This window comes from Symphalangus syndactylus, chromosome 12, assembly GCF_028878055.3.
Source record: "Symphalangus syndactylus isolate Jambi chromosome 12, NHGRI_mSymSyn1-v2.1_pri, whole genome shotgun sequence".
Classification (NCBI taxonomy): domain Eukaryota; kingdom Metazoa; phylum Chordata; class Mammalia; order Primates; family Hylobatidae; genus Symphalangus; species Symphalangus syndactylus.
In genome coordinates this window covers 89251904-89265190 of record NC_072441.2, presented here as the reverse complement: position 1 = coordinate 89265190, position 13287 = coordinate 89251904, and the positions used below count along the sequence as shown (strand labels likewise).

The window sequence follows — 13287 nt, the reverse complement described above, 5'->3', positions numbered from 1 at the left end:
CTCTCCTCGGGCCCCTGTCCTGGTCCCAGATATGGTGCGTCAGCAGCCCCCTTACCAGTCCCTCTTCCCTTAGCCCTGGCTCATGCAGCCCAGCACCGCATCTCTGCTACATCTTTGTTCTCCCGTCTCCCTCTCCCCATGCCTAACACTTGTTCCTGGTCCCCGATCTCTGGGCCCTTATGCTTCTGAGGCAACCGTTTCCCCTGCTTGTGCCTGGCCTCTGATCCCACCATGACCCAGCCGTGCCCCACCATGTCCAGCTGCCCTGCCTTTGTTCCTGACTTGCCCTTTGCCCTTGGTCTCCAGAGCGAAGAGCCCGAGGGCCGCAGTTACTCCACGCTGACCACGGTGAGGGAGATAGAAACACAGACTGAACTGCTGTCTCCAGGCTCTGGGCGGGCCGAGGAGGAGGAAGATCAGGATGAAGGCATCAAACAGGCCATGAACCATTTTGTTCAGGAGAATGGGACCCTACGGGCCAAGCCCACGGGCAATGGCATCTACATCAATGGGCGGGGACATCTGGTCTGACCCAGGCCTGCCTCCCTTCCCTAGGCCTGGCTCCTTCTGTTGACATGGGAGATTTTAGCTCATCTTGGGGGCCTCCTTAAACACCCCCATTTCTTGCGGAAGATGTTTCCCATCCCACTGACTGCTTGACCTTTACCTCCAACCCTTCTGTTCATCGGGAGGGCTCTACCAATTGAGTCTCTCCCACCATGCATGCAGGTCACTGTGTGTGTGCATGTGTGCCTGTGTGAGTGTTGACTGACTGTGTGTGTGTGGAGGGGTGACTGTGTCCGTGGTGTGTATTATGCTGTCATACCAGAGTCAAGTGAACTGTGTTGTATGTGCCACAGGATTTGAGTGGTTGCGTGGGCAACACTGTCAGGGTTTGGTGTGTGTGTCATGTGGCTGTGTGTGACCTCTGCCTGAAAAAGCAGGTATTTTCTCAGACCCCAGAGCAGTATTAATGATGCAGAGGTTGGAGGTGAGAGGTGGAGACTGTGGGTCAGACCCAGGTGTGCGGGCATAGCTGGAGCTGGAATCTGCCTCCAGTGTGAGAGAACCTGTCTCCTACCACTTCGGAACCATGGGGGCAAGTGTGAAGCAGCCAGTCCCGGGGTCAGCCAGAGGCTTGAACTGTTACAGAAGCCCTCTGCCCTCTGGTGGCCTCTGGGCCTGCTGCATGTATATATTTTCTGTAAATATACATGCGCCGGGAGCTTCTTGCAGGAATACTGCTCCGAATCACTTTTAATTTTTTTCTTTTTTTCGTCTTGCCCTTTCCATTAGTTGTATTTTTAATTTATTTTTATTTTTATTTTTATTTTTTTTTTTAGCGATGGGGTCTCACTATGTTGCTCAGGCTGACCTTGAACTCCTGGGCTCAAGCAATCCTCCTGCCTCAGCCTCCCTAGTAGCTGGGACTTTGGGTGTACACCACTGTGCCTGCTTTGAATCCTTTACTAAGAGAAAAAAAAAAATTAAAGAAAGCCTTTAGATTTATCCAATGTTTACTACTGGGATTGCTTAAAGTGAGGCCCCTCCAACACCAGGGGGTTAATTCCTGTGATTGTGAAAGGGGCTCCTTCCAAGGCATCTTCATGCAGGCAGCCCCTTGGGAGGGCACCTGAGAGCTGGTGGAGTCTGGAATTAGGGATGTGAGCCTCGTGGTTACTGGGTAAGGTAAAGTTGCATCCACCGTTGTTTGTGATACCTTGGGGAGTTGCTTGGACCTGGTGACAAGGCCTCCTGTTCAATGGTGGTGTTGGGGAGAGAGAGAGCAGTGATTATAGACCAAGAGAGCAGGAGTTCAGGTGAGGTGAAGGAGGTGCTGGGGGTGAGAATGTTGCCTTTCCCCTTGGGTTTTGGATCACTAATTCAAGGCTCTTCTGGATGTTTCTCTGGGTTGGGGCCGGAGTTCAGTGAGGTTTATTTTTAGCTGGCCCACCCAAATACACTCAGCCAGAATACCTAGATTTAGTACCCGAACTCTTCTTAGTCTGAAATCTGCTGGATTTCTGGCCTAAGGGAGAGGCTCCCATCCTTCGTTCCCCAGCCAGCCTAGGACTTTGAATGTGGAGCCTGAAGATCTAAGATCCTAATATGTACATTTTATGTAAATATGTGCATATTTGTACATAAAATGATATTCTGTTTTTAAATAAACAGACAAAACTTGTTGTCTGGTTCCTGTCTTGCCACTTGAACTGTGTAAGCTCTGAGTCACATACTCTCTGTCTCAGTACCATCCTTCCTGTAGTCCCAAGTAGGGGAAGACTTAGGATGCCTATAGCTGGGAGAGAAAGGGAAAGAATTGGCCTCCACAAGGCCTTTGGCCATCTCTGAGAGTCCCCTGGTAGGAAAGTGGAGCTAAGAACCCTTTCGAGGATGGCCAGTACCTTAGTTTGCAAAGTGTTCTAAATTCCTTTTTTTTTTTTTTTTTGAGATGAAGTCTCGCTTTGTCGCCCAGGCTGGAGTGCAGTGGCACTATCTCGGCTCATTGCAAACTCCGACTCCCAGGTTCAAGCGATTCTCTCACCTCAGCCTCCCGAGTAACTGGGATTACAGGCGCCCACCACCATGCTCAGTTAGTTTTTGTATTTTTAGTAGAGACAGGGTTTCACCATGTTGGCCAAGCTGGTCTTGAACTCCTGACCTCAGGTGAATTCACCCGCCTCAGCCTCCCAAAGTGCTGGGATTACAGGCATGAGCCACTGCGCCCAGCCTGAATTCCTTATTGTACTGGAGACTTAACAACAGCTATGTGAAATAGGCAGCAGTGTACCCTTTTTTACAGGTAAAGAAACTGAAACTCAAGTTAAATGAGTTTTACAGACTCTTAGAGGTCCTCTAGTCTGCTCCCTTCATTTTCCTAGGTGTGGAAACTGAGGCTCAGTGAAGTAATGTGATTTGACTGAGGTGCTAGATTCATTAGAGGCAGAACCCAGGCATCTTCCCTTGTGAGTGTGCTTTTCACAGCCCCGTGTCAACTTGCTCCCAGGCAAGCCCCAGGTCTCTACCTTGGACCCAAGAATTCTGGTCTCTAAGGGAGTCGGTCACCTGCTCACACCCCAGACACCATCACCCCACCCCAGGGCTCTGACATCACCTCCCCGACCAATGAACGAAGTCCAAGCAATGGGTGAGGATGTGAATGTCAGCTACCTCCCCCACCCTAGGCCCTGTGGTTGCAAAGATGCTCTAACAGGAAGTGGGTTAAGGAGCTGCACTGCTTCCTGCCCCCTAAAGCTGAGCGGGGCGAGGAGGGCGAGTGCCAGGCTGGGCCACGAGACACAGGACACAATTTCTTGCCAGGGTCCTGGTAGCTTCCTCTTCAACAGCCACTTCCGTGTGGCCGGGGCCCCAGGGGCAGGAGCTGCTGCCCGTTGCCCAGGCCACCCTCCACCCCCAATTGGGAGCCCTGCCCCCCTGGGGCAGGGCCAAGCCCAGCGGCTGGCTGGGATCCCATGGGGGACTGGTAGGGGACAGGTCTTGGGGGATAGAGGTGACCAGGCCAGTGCCCTGGGGCTCTGGCCATGAAGTCTCGGCAGAAAGGAAAGAAGAAGGGCGGCGCGAAGGAGCGGGTTTTTGGGTGCGACTTGCAGGAGCACCTGCAGCACTCAGGCCAGGAGGGTAAGGAGGCTGGCTCAGCTTCTGCAGGGTGGGTGGGGAGGCACTGGGCATCCGCAGCCCGATCCAGCCTGAAGGGCAGAAGCAGTTTCCGGTGCTCCTGGGGAAGGGGCAGTGGCCTGGGGTCACCATTCAAGAGAACTGTAAGTGGGCAAGGCAGGAAATGTGGCTCAGTGAAGAAGGTTCCCTTGTGTAACTTTCTGGGGATGGGGTGGCTGAGGGGATGGGAATGTGGGCACCCAGGTAGCAGTGAGGGGGAGGATGGAGAGACTGGAAACCGAGGAGGAGTGGATGAAACAGCGGGCAGGTGACTGGGAACAAGGGAGGGAGGGTGAGGCGACAGGGTCAGGAGAGGAGTGGCTGAAGGGGAAATGATTATCCTTAGGTCTGAATGAAAGGAGACAGGGAAATGGCCCCAGAAGGGTCTCAAGATGGCCCTTGAGGCGGGTGGTTTCCTGGCTGGAGAACACCCAAGGACAAGGTCATGGGCTCTGTTCCCACTGCAGCCTTGCTGGGCCACAGGGGAGGATGTGGGGCTGGAAACACCCTCTGCCCCCAGTCTTTGTGATTCTCTTGTTCTCCCTGTGCAAAAGCGAAACAGGTTCAAAGTGGGGGGCAAGGGGGGAAGCTGCTGAAATGGGGAGGAATGAAAGAGAGGGCGTGAGGCCTGGCTTGAAGCTGGAGGTGGAGGGTGCAAAGGAGGGTGGGTGTGGAGCTGTCTGTGGAGCTGACCCAGCTCCCTCCCTGGGTTACCTTAGAGTGGGCTTTGAAGCCAGAAGGACCAGGGACAATATCAGTTTCACAACGGGGCCTGGCATGGAGCAGCCACTCAAAATCATTTCTTGATTCCATTTGAAATTGAACCCAGGTATCCTGGCTGCCCAGCCCAGCTTGTTTTTGGCACTTCAAGCTCCTCCTAGAGAAGGGCATAATTCTTTCCCCACTCCACCCCATTCCACCCCACCCCAATCTGTCATTTCCTCTTTGTCCCCTCCTCTGCTCTGGGCTGTGGTGCTTGCAGTGGAGGGAGGGTGATGGTGGTTCCCAGATCATTTCCTGCTCTTAGCCCCGCCCTTGCGTCCCCAGACACCTCCTTCCCCTTTTCTCCTCCCGTGAGACGACCCCTATCCCCATTGCCCTTGGTTAAGGGAAAGCCTAGATCCCAAGGAAGAGTGTTAAATAGCTGAAGCGAGCTTATTTGAGCCTTCCTCTTCTCACTGGGCAGAGTGGAGGTGGCACAGCTATCAGTGCAGGGCTTACTCCTTTCTAAGGGACTCCTCTCAAGAGCTATGATTCTTAGCCAAGGACCATGAGATTTAATTGGGGATGATGTTCTCCTCCCAGCTCAATGCAAACCCTCAGTTCAGGCTTTCCTGGTACTGCCCTTTCCTGTGGTCCACCAACCAACCCTATCTTGAAACACTGAACCCACAGCCGGCCCAGACCCTGCTCCTATAACCCTCCCGGCCTCTTCCTGCATTCCTAGAAGGGAAGGGGCATGCTCTCTAGAGGGGACAGACATCTGATTGCTGAATCCTGATCCTAGGTGAATCCCAGAGCGGGAGACCAGAACCTCACCTGAACCCAAAGGTGGGTTGATCTTGGGCACCAGAGTAGCAGTGGTGGCTCCTTCCCTATCCCTCAGGTCTTCCTGGTACAGAGAGGTGGAAAGTGGAAGGACAGAGAGAGACTGGTGATGGTTTCTCTCTTTAATCCAACATCCACAAAAAAATGAAAGCAGAGAGATCTGTGTTTTTGGTTAATTTATCCTCCCTGATCATGCTGGTCTCCCCCATCCTCACAACCTCGCTCCATCTCAGCCCTCTCTCCAGCTCTTTGCCCCCACATGGGTCTCTTCCTTCCCTAAGCCCTGTATGTACTAAATTTTTTCTTTTCCTAATCTTTGATAGATTGTTCAGATTTCTTTCTTTCTTTCTTTCTTTTTTGAGACGGAGTCTTGCTCTGTCCCAGGCTGGAGTGTAGTGGCGTGATCTCAGCTCACTGCAACCTCCGCCTCCCAGGTTCAAGCAATTCTCCTGCCTCAGCCTCCAGAGTAGCTGGGGTTACAGGCAGGCACCACCACACCCAGCTAATTTTTGTATTTTTAGTAGAGACGGGGTTTCACCATGTTGGCCAGGCTGGTCTCGAACACTGACCTCATGATCCGCCTGCCTCGGCCTCCCAAAGTGCTGGGATTACAGGTGTGAGCCACCACGCCTGGCCGATTATTCAGGTTTCTAATTCTCAGGTCCCTAAGCTTTGGGCCTTCCTCCCTGACCCTACCCTCATTTCCTCGATGTCTCCATCCCTTTGACTTCATCCCTCCAATCCTGTCTGTAGCTTTTATCTCTGACCTCATCTCTCTGATCTCTATCTCCCTAACTCCCCCATCTCTGTGGCCCTATTGTCTCTTCCCCCATCTCCTTGACCCAGTTCTTCTATGGCTGTGACTCCTTAGGCTTTTGAGTGTCCTCTTTAAAGGACTCTGGAGGTTCAAAATCAGCAGAGAAGGATAGGATAGAGAAGACCTGGTTTGGATGCTGCTCATGTGACAAAAAACTGGTGGTTTAGGTGACAGCAGACTATTTATGAGTCAAAAGAGTTGGCTTAGCATTAGGCACCCGAGAGTACAGCAGCAGCTCAAACAAGGAGGGGTCTGCCTTATCTCTGCATTCAATGCTGGGAACCTGAGGTCAGTGGGATCCTAGAAAATGGGAATAGGTACTGAAAGGATGGATGGTGAACTGTAGGACTGAGACTAAGACAAAGCAAGAGACACGACTAGGGTGCAAAATTTAAGGAAGCACTCACTTTCAGTGTCATAAAATTGCTCTATGTGCCTTTTTTTTTTTTTTTTTTTGAGATGTAGTCTTGCTCTGTCACCCAGGCTGGAGTGCAGCACAACCATCTTGGCTCACTGCAACCTCGACCTCCAGGGTTCAAGCAATTCTCCCTGCCTCAGCCTCCCGAGTAGCTGGGACTACAAGCACACACCACCACGCCTGGCTAATTTTTGTACTTTTTAGTGGAGATGGGGTTTTGCCATGTTGGCCAGGCTAGTCTTGAACTCCTGAGCTCAAGTGATCCACTCGCCTGGGCCTCCCAAAGTGTTGGCATTACTGGTGTGAGCCACCACGCCAGGCCCCTAGGTGCCTCATTCTCAAGGAGGTACTCAAGACCGTGCATGGGCATGGCTGGCATCTGCATGGCCCTGAAAATAAGTGCTTCCTTAAATTTTGCACACTAGATGCTTCCCTAATCCTAACCAACTCCTGGCTGTGGTGTGCAGGAGAATGAAGGGTCTGGAAGCCAGGTTGTATGAGGAGAGTTGAAAGATTGTGGTTGGCTGGGCATGGTGGCTCATGCCTGTAATCCCAGCACTTTGGGAGGCCAAGGCGGGTGGATCACTTGAGGTCAGGAGTTCGAGGCCAGCCTGGCCAACATGGTGAGATTCCGTCTCTACTAAAAATACAAAAATTAGCTGGGCATGGTGGTGTGCGCCTGTAGTCCCAGTTACTCGGGAGGCTGAGGCTGCAGTGAGCCAAGACTGCACCACTGCACTCCAGCCTGGGCAACAAAGTGAGACTCTGTCTCAGATAAATAAATAAATAAATAAATAAATAAGGGGCTGGGTGCAGTGGCTCACGCCTGTAATCCCAACACTTTGGGAAGCCGAGGTGGGCGGATCACCTGAAGTCGGGAGTTTGAGACCAGCCTGACCAACATGGAGAAACTCTGTCTCTACTAGAAATATAAAAATTAGCCGGGCAGAATGGTCGGTGCCTGTAATCCCAGCTACTTGGGAGGCTGAGGCAGGAGAATCTCTTGAATCCGGGAGGCGGAGGTTGCAGTGAACCAAGATCATGCCATTGTACTCTCCAGCCTGGGCAACAAGAGTGAAACTCTGTCTGAAGAAAAAAAAAAAAAGAAAAAAGAAAAAGGAAAGATTGGGGTTGATGAATTTATTGATTATTTTCTTCATTCCATATTTCTGTCATACTTTATTCAACAAAGAGCTTGGAATGACTTTCAAAACCTAAAACTTTACAAAAAATTAGAATAAATGATTGAAGGAATTGGGTTGAAGGAAAACCAAGAGGAAGAGAAAGATCGGCACCCAGAAATGCATATTACATGGTTCTATATGGTTCTTAGAGGTGGGCTCTGAGCTTCCTAGTGGTTAAAGAGGTAAACACAGGCCAGGCCCGGTGGCTTACGCCTGTAATCCCAGCACTTTGGGAGGCTGAAGCGGGCACATCACTTGTGGTCAGGAGTTCGAAACCAGCCTGGCCAACATGGTGAGACCCCATCCCTACTAAAAAACACAAAAATTAGCAGGGCATGGTGGCGTGCACCTGTAGTCCTGGCTACTCAGGAGGCTGAGGCACCAGAACTGCTTGAAGGCACCCCAACTCAAAATAAATAAATAAATAAACATAATCAAGTGCAAGACTCATGGGCCCATAAGGAAAAAAAGTTAGATGGTTTAGGAGAACCACAGCTTTTTCCCCCTCCCCTCCCCTCCCCTCCCCTTCCCTTCCCCTTCCCCCCCTTCCCTTCCCCTTCTCCTTCCCTCCCATTCCCTCCCCTCCCCTTCCCTTCCTTTCCTTTTCTCTTCCTTCCCTCCCTCCCTTCCTCTCTCTTTTCTTTTCTTTTCTCTCCTTCCTCTTCTTCCTCTCCTTCCTCTTCTTCCTCTCCTTCTTCTTCTTTCTTTCTCTTTCTTTCCTTCCTTCCTTCCTCCCTTCCTTCCTTCTCTTTCTTTCTTTCTTTCTTTCTTTCTTTCTTTCTTTCTTCTTTCTTTCTTTCTTTCTTTCTTTCTTTCTTTCTTTCTTTCTTTCTTTCTCTCTTTCTTTCCTTTCTTACTCTGTTGCCGAGGCTGATGTGCAATGGTGCCATAATCACTCACTGCAGCCTCAAACTCCTGGGCTCAAGCAATCTCCTGCTTTAGCCTCCTGAGTAGCTGAGACTACAGGTGTGAGCCACCACGCCCTGCTAATTTTTTATTTTTTGTAGAGATGAGGTCTTGCTATGTTACCCAGGCTGGTCTTGAACTCCTGACCTCAAGTGATCCACCTGCCTTGACCTCCCAAACTGTTGGGGTTACAGGCATGAGCTGCCATGCCAAACACAGCTTTTTCTGACACTGACATATGAGACGAATTTCTCTGATGAGTCCTAGTTAATAGGACCCAATATTCTGTCATTGGCAATATTCTCTGTTAAATCTCCAAGGGATGTTATTGATTCTCATAATTGATTAATTCACTGAGTCATTTCACAAACATTCATTGAGCACCTGCTCTGTTTCAACATTGTGCCAGATGCTGGGAGGATGTTATTATATGTCAGGAGGTATAAATACAAAATAAACTAATCATAACAAACTGCAAGAAGTGCTATAATACAAACATGAATGGCCAGGCGCAGTGGCTCATGCCTGTAATCCCAGCACTTTGGGAGGCTGAGGTGGGCAGATCACCTGTGGTCGGGAGTTCAAGACAGCCTGACCAACATGGGGAAACCCCGTCTCTACTAAAAATACAAAATTGGGCCGGGCGCAGTGGCTCAAGCCTGTAATCCCAGTAATTTGGGAGGCCGAGGCAGGCGGATCACAAAGTCAGGAGATCGAGACCATCCTGGCTAACACGGTGAAACCCCGTCTCTACTAAAAATACAAAAAATTAGCCGGGCGTGGTGGGTGCCTATAGTCCCAGCTGCTTGGGAGGCTGAGGCAGGAGAATGGCGTGAACCTGGGAGGCAGAGCCTGCAGTGAGCTGAGATCGCGCCACTGCACTCCAGGCTGGGAGACAGAGTAAGACTCCGTCTCAAAAAAAAAAAAAAAATACAAAATTAGCCGGGCATGGTGGCACATATCTGTAATCCCAGCTACTAGGGAGGCTGAGGCAGCAGAATCGCTTGAACCTGGGAGGCGGAGGTTGTGGTGAGCCGAGATCGTGCCACTGCACTCCAGCCTGGGTAACAAGAGCGAAACTCCGTCTCAAAAAAAAAAAAAAAAAAAAAGAACAAAGACTGTAGTGAATTATAATATAGATATAAGAAAAAGGTTTGGAATTGGAGGTTGTGTTTAAGATGTGCGTTTTTTTTTTTTTTTTGAGATGGAGTCTCACTCTGTCCCCCAGGCTGGAGTGCAGTGGTGCAATCTCAGCTCACTGCAACAACTACCTCTCAGGTTCAAGCAATTCTCCTTCCTCAGCCACCCAAGTAGCTGGGACTACAGACGCATGCCACCACACCAGGCTAATTTTTGTATTTTTAGTAGAGACGGAGTTTTGCCATGTTGGCCAGGCTGGTCTCAAACTCTAAACCTCAAGTGATCTGCCCACCTCAGCCTACCAAAGTGCTGGGATTACAGGTGTGAGCTACTGCACCTGGCCTAAGATGTGTTTTAAGGAATGAATAGAAGTTCACCAGGCAGAGTCAGAGGGAGGGTAATTCCAGGCAAGGGAATAATATGAGTGATGGTACCAAGGCTTGTTAATGGACTAGCAAAGGGCTGCATCATAGGATTTGTCAAGGAATTGTTTGGAGCTATGGCTGAAATGGTGTCTGGACCTGGTTTGTGAAGGGTCTTTATATACCAGGTTGGGGAGTTTATATTTTATTATTTGTAAGGTAAGCAATGGGGATTAACGTGGGGCAGAGTAGGGTGTATGCGAGGCAAAGGATCTAAAGTAGGGAAGTGCTTTGGAATGATAACTACGTGACCTTGTGGAGATGGGTTTCAATACATGGTTTTTTGTTGTTGTTTTTAAAGACTGAGTCTTGCTCTGTCATTAAAGCTGGAGTACAGTGGCACAATCTTGGCTCACTGCAACCTCCACCTCCTGGGTTCAAGCAATTCTCCTGCCTCAGCCTCCCAAGTAGCTGGAATTATAGGCGTACACTGCCACGCCAGGCTAGTTTTTGTATTTTTAGTAGAGAGGGGGTTTCACCATGTTGGCCAGGCTGGTCTCGAACTCCTGACCTCAGATGATCCACCTGCTTTGGCCTCCCAAAGTGCTGGGATTACAGGCGTGAGCCACCGCGGCTGGCCGTTTTTGAGGATCTATCATGTATGAGACACTATGTCAGATAATATAAGGAATACCAAGATGGATCACACTTAGATTTTGTCCTTAAAAAGCTTATAGTCTAGTAACAGGAGGGGGCCCAGGGTTGGGAAAGATAGTACAGGTTTTTGCACCCTTGATTTGAGTCCTGGCTCTAGCTGGGTGCTGCTGGGCACTCGGTACTTCTTTGACCCTCAGTTTTCTTATCTGTAAAATGGGGACTAGAATATCTAAGTTTTAAAGTTTTTTTTTTTTCAGATATTCTTGTATTTGATTGCCAAAGGTCTGTCATTCAGAATATCTAATTTTTAAGATTAAATGATAGAACATATATAAAGCAGGTCAGGCGCGGTGGCTCAGGCCTGTAATCCCAGCACTTTGGGAGGCTCACCTGAGGTCAGGAGTACGAGACCAGCCTGGCCAACATGGTGAAACCCCATCTCTACTAAAAATACAAAAATTAGCTGGGTGTGGTGGCGCGTGTCTGTAATTCCAGCTACTTGGGAGGCTGAGGCAGGAAAATTGCTTGAACCCGGGAGGTGGAGGTTGCAGTGAGCCAAGATTGTGCCACTGCACTCCAGTCTGGGAAACAGAGTGAGACTCCATCTCAAAAAAACAAAAAAACAAACAAACAGAACCTAACAACAACAAAGAACTAATAGCCATGAGCTTTCTTACCAGAGGGTGTGCTTCAGAATAATCCCCAACAGTCCTGTTCCATTTGGGTTGGGACAACTAATGTTCCTTCACCTTATGTAGAGTGTTAAGTAAATGCACTTTTAGGATAAGTCCTTGGCCAGGCTCGGTGGCTCACGCCTGTAATCCCAGTGCTTTGGGAGGCTCAGGCGGGCGAAATATGAGGTCAGGAGTTCAAGACCGGCCTGGCCAACATGGTGAAACCCCGTCTCTACTAAAAATACAAAAAAATTAGCTGGACGTAGTGGCGGGCGTCTGTAATTCCAACTCGAGAGGCTGAGGCAGGAGAATCGCTTGAACCCGGGAGGCGGAGGTTGCAGTAAGCAAAGATCATGCCACTGCACTCCAGTCTGGGCAACAGAGTGAGACTCCGTCCCAAAAAAAAAAAAAAAAAAAAGTCCTTGACTCTGCCTCCCCTACCAACCAGATTGTTGCCCCTTTAAAAATAACCAGTAATTACAGACAAGTTTCTTTCTTTTCTTTTTTTTTTTTTTTTTTGAGATGGAGTTTCGCTCTTGTTACCCAGATTAGAGTGCAGTGGCGTGATCTCAGTTCACTGAAACCTCCACCTCTCGGTTCAAGTGATTCTCCTGCCTCAGCCTTCCAAGTAGCTAGGATTACAGGCATGTGCCACCATGCCTAGGTAGTTTTTGTAGTTTTTAGTAGAGATGGGGTTTCACCATGTTGGTCAGGCTGGTCTCAAACTCCTGACCTCAGGTGATTCACCCACCTCAGCCTCCCAAAGTGTTGGGATTACAGGCATGAGACATCGCACCTGGCCCAAGAGAGACAAATTTCTTTTTTTCTGTCTCTCTCCTCTCTCTCTCTTTCTTTCTTTCTTTTTTTGACACAGGGTCTCACTCTGTCACCCAGCAGGCCAGAGTGCGGCTTCCTGCAGCCCTTGCCTCCTGGGCTCAGGTGATCCTCCCATCTCAGCCTCCTGAGTAGCTGAAACTACAGGCATGCACCAGCACACCCCATTTGTGTTTGTATTTTTTGTAGAGACAGAGTTTCAGCATGTTACTCAGTCTGGTCTTGAACTCCTGGGCTCAAGCAATTCACCCTCCTTGGCCTCCCAAGGTGCTGGCTTACAGGGGTGAGCCACTGCACCCAGCCTGACAAATTTCACTTTAACAAAGGCAGAACTTTCTAACAAAGAGCTGATTGGGTAGTTTGGAGAGGCAGTGAGCTCCCAGGACCTTTAGGACCCACTAAGCAGAGATACTGTAGAGGGGTTGATAGGTTGAAACTGATGATCTGTAAGAATCTTTCTGACAAGTTTTTATTCCATGAGCTTTGCTCGTGGTCTCCCCAAATTTTCTTCTCTGAGAAATTCCATTTCTCAAACCCAGTGCAGTCTCTGACCACCCAGATCCTCTGATTTCTGTGTCTCTGCCCTGTCTGTGTCCCCAGTGCCCCAGGTGCTAAAGAGCTGTGCAGAATTTGTGGAGGAGTATGGAGTGGTGGATGGGATCTACCGCCTCTCAGGGGTCTCCTCCAACATCCAGAAGCTTCGGTGAGTCAAACAGAGTGGGAGGGCTCTGTGACCAGGAGGCCAGGGAGCCAGAAGGTCACAGTAAGAGTTGCTGAGGACAGCAGAGATGGGGAGACGCAGTGGGGAGAAGGAAACACAGTAGATACTAGATAAGGTCCTAGGGAGGTGCTCTAACAACTCCTCAGGGAAGGTGGAGACCATGGTCCCTCCCCCAACTTAGCACACACACACACAAACTCCACTCTCACATACACCATTCCCACACACACACCTGGCTTAAAAAAAAAACAAAAAAAAAAACTTAGGCCAGGCGCGATGGCTCACGCCTATAATCTCAGCATTCTGGGAGGCTGAAGTGTGTGGATCACCTGAGGTCAGAAGTTCAAAACC

At 49.8% G+C, this 13287-nt stretch overlaps 2 protein-coding genes across 12 annotated transcripts in view; both read left to right on the top strand.

Moving 5' to 3' along the window:
• The window catches only part of NECTIN4 (nectin cell adhesion molecule 4), an 18530-nt gene extending 16337 nt beyond the window's left edge, over positions 1 to 2193 (top strand). Inside the window, exon 9 of the mRNA XM_063627047.1 lies at positions 307 to 2193. Coding sequence (XP_063483117.1) covers positions 307 to 531 — 225 coding nt within the window. The 3' untranslated portion in view covers positions 532 to 2193. The remainder of the gene's footprint in view (positions 1 to 306) is intronic.
• The window catches only part of ARHGAP30 (Rho GTPase activating protein 30), a 23263-nt gene continuing 12159 nt past the window's right edge, over positions 2184 to 13287 (top strand). For 3 of the 11 annotated variants that reach the window (XM_063627020.1, XM_063627030.1, XM_063627019.1), the window contains exons 1-2: positions 2184 to 3639; positions 12816 to 12918. In XM_063627020.1, coding sequence (XP_063483090.1) covers positions 3543 to 3639; positions 12816 to 12918 — 200 coding nt within the window. In that variant the 5' untranslated portion in view covers positions 2184 to 3542. Of the gene's footprint in view, positions 3640 to 5182; positions 5227 to 12815; positions 12919 to 13287 lie in introns of those variants that run through there. The other 8 variants (XM_063627025.1, XM_063627021.1, XM_063627026.1 and 5 more) reach the window with 6 other exon arrangements.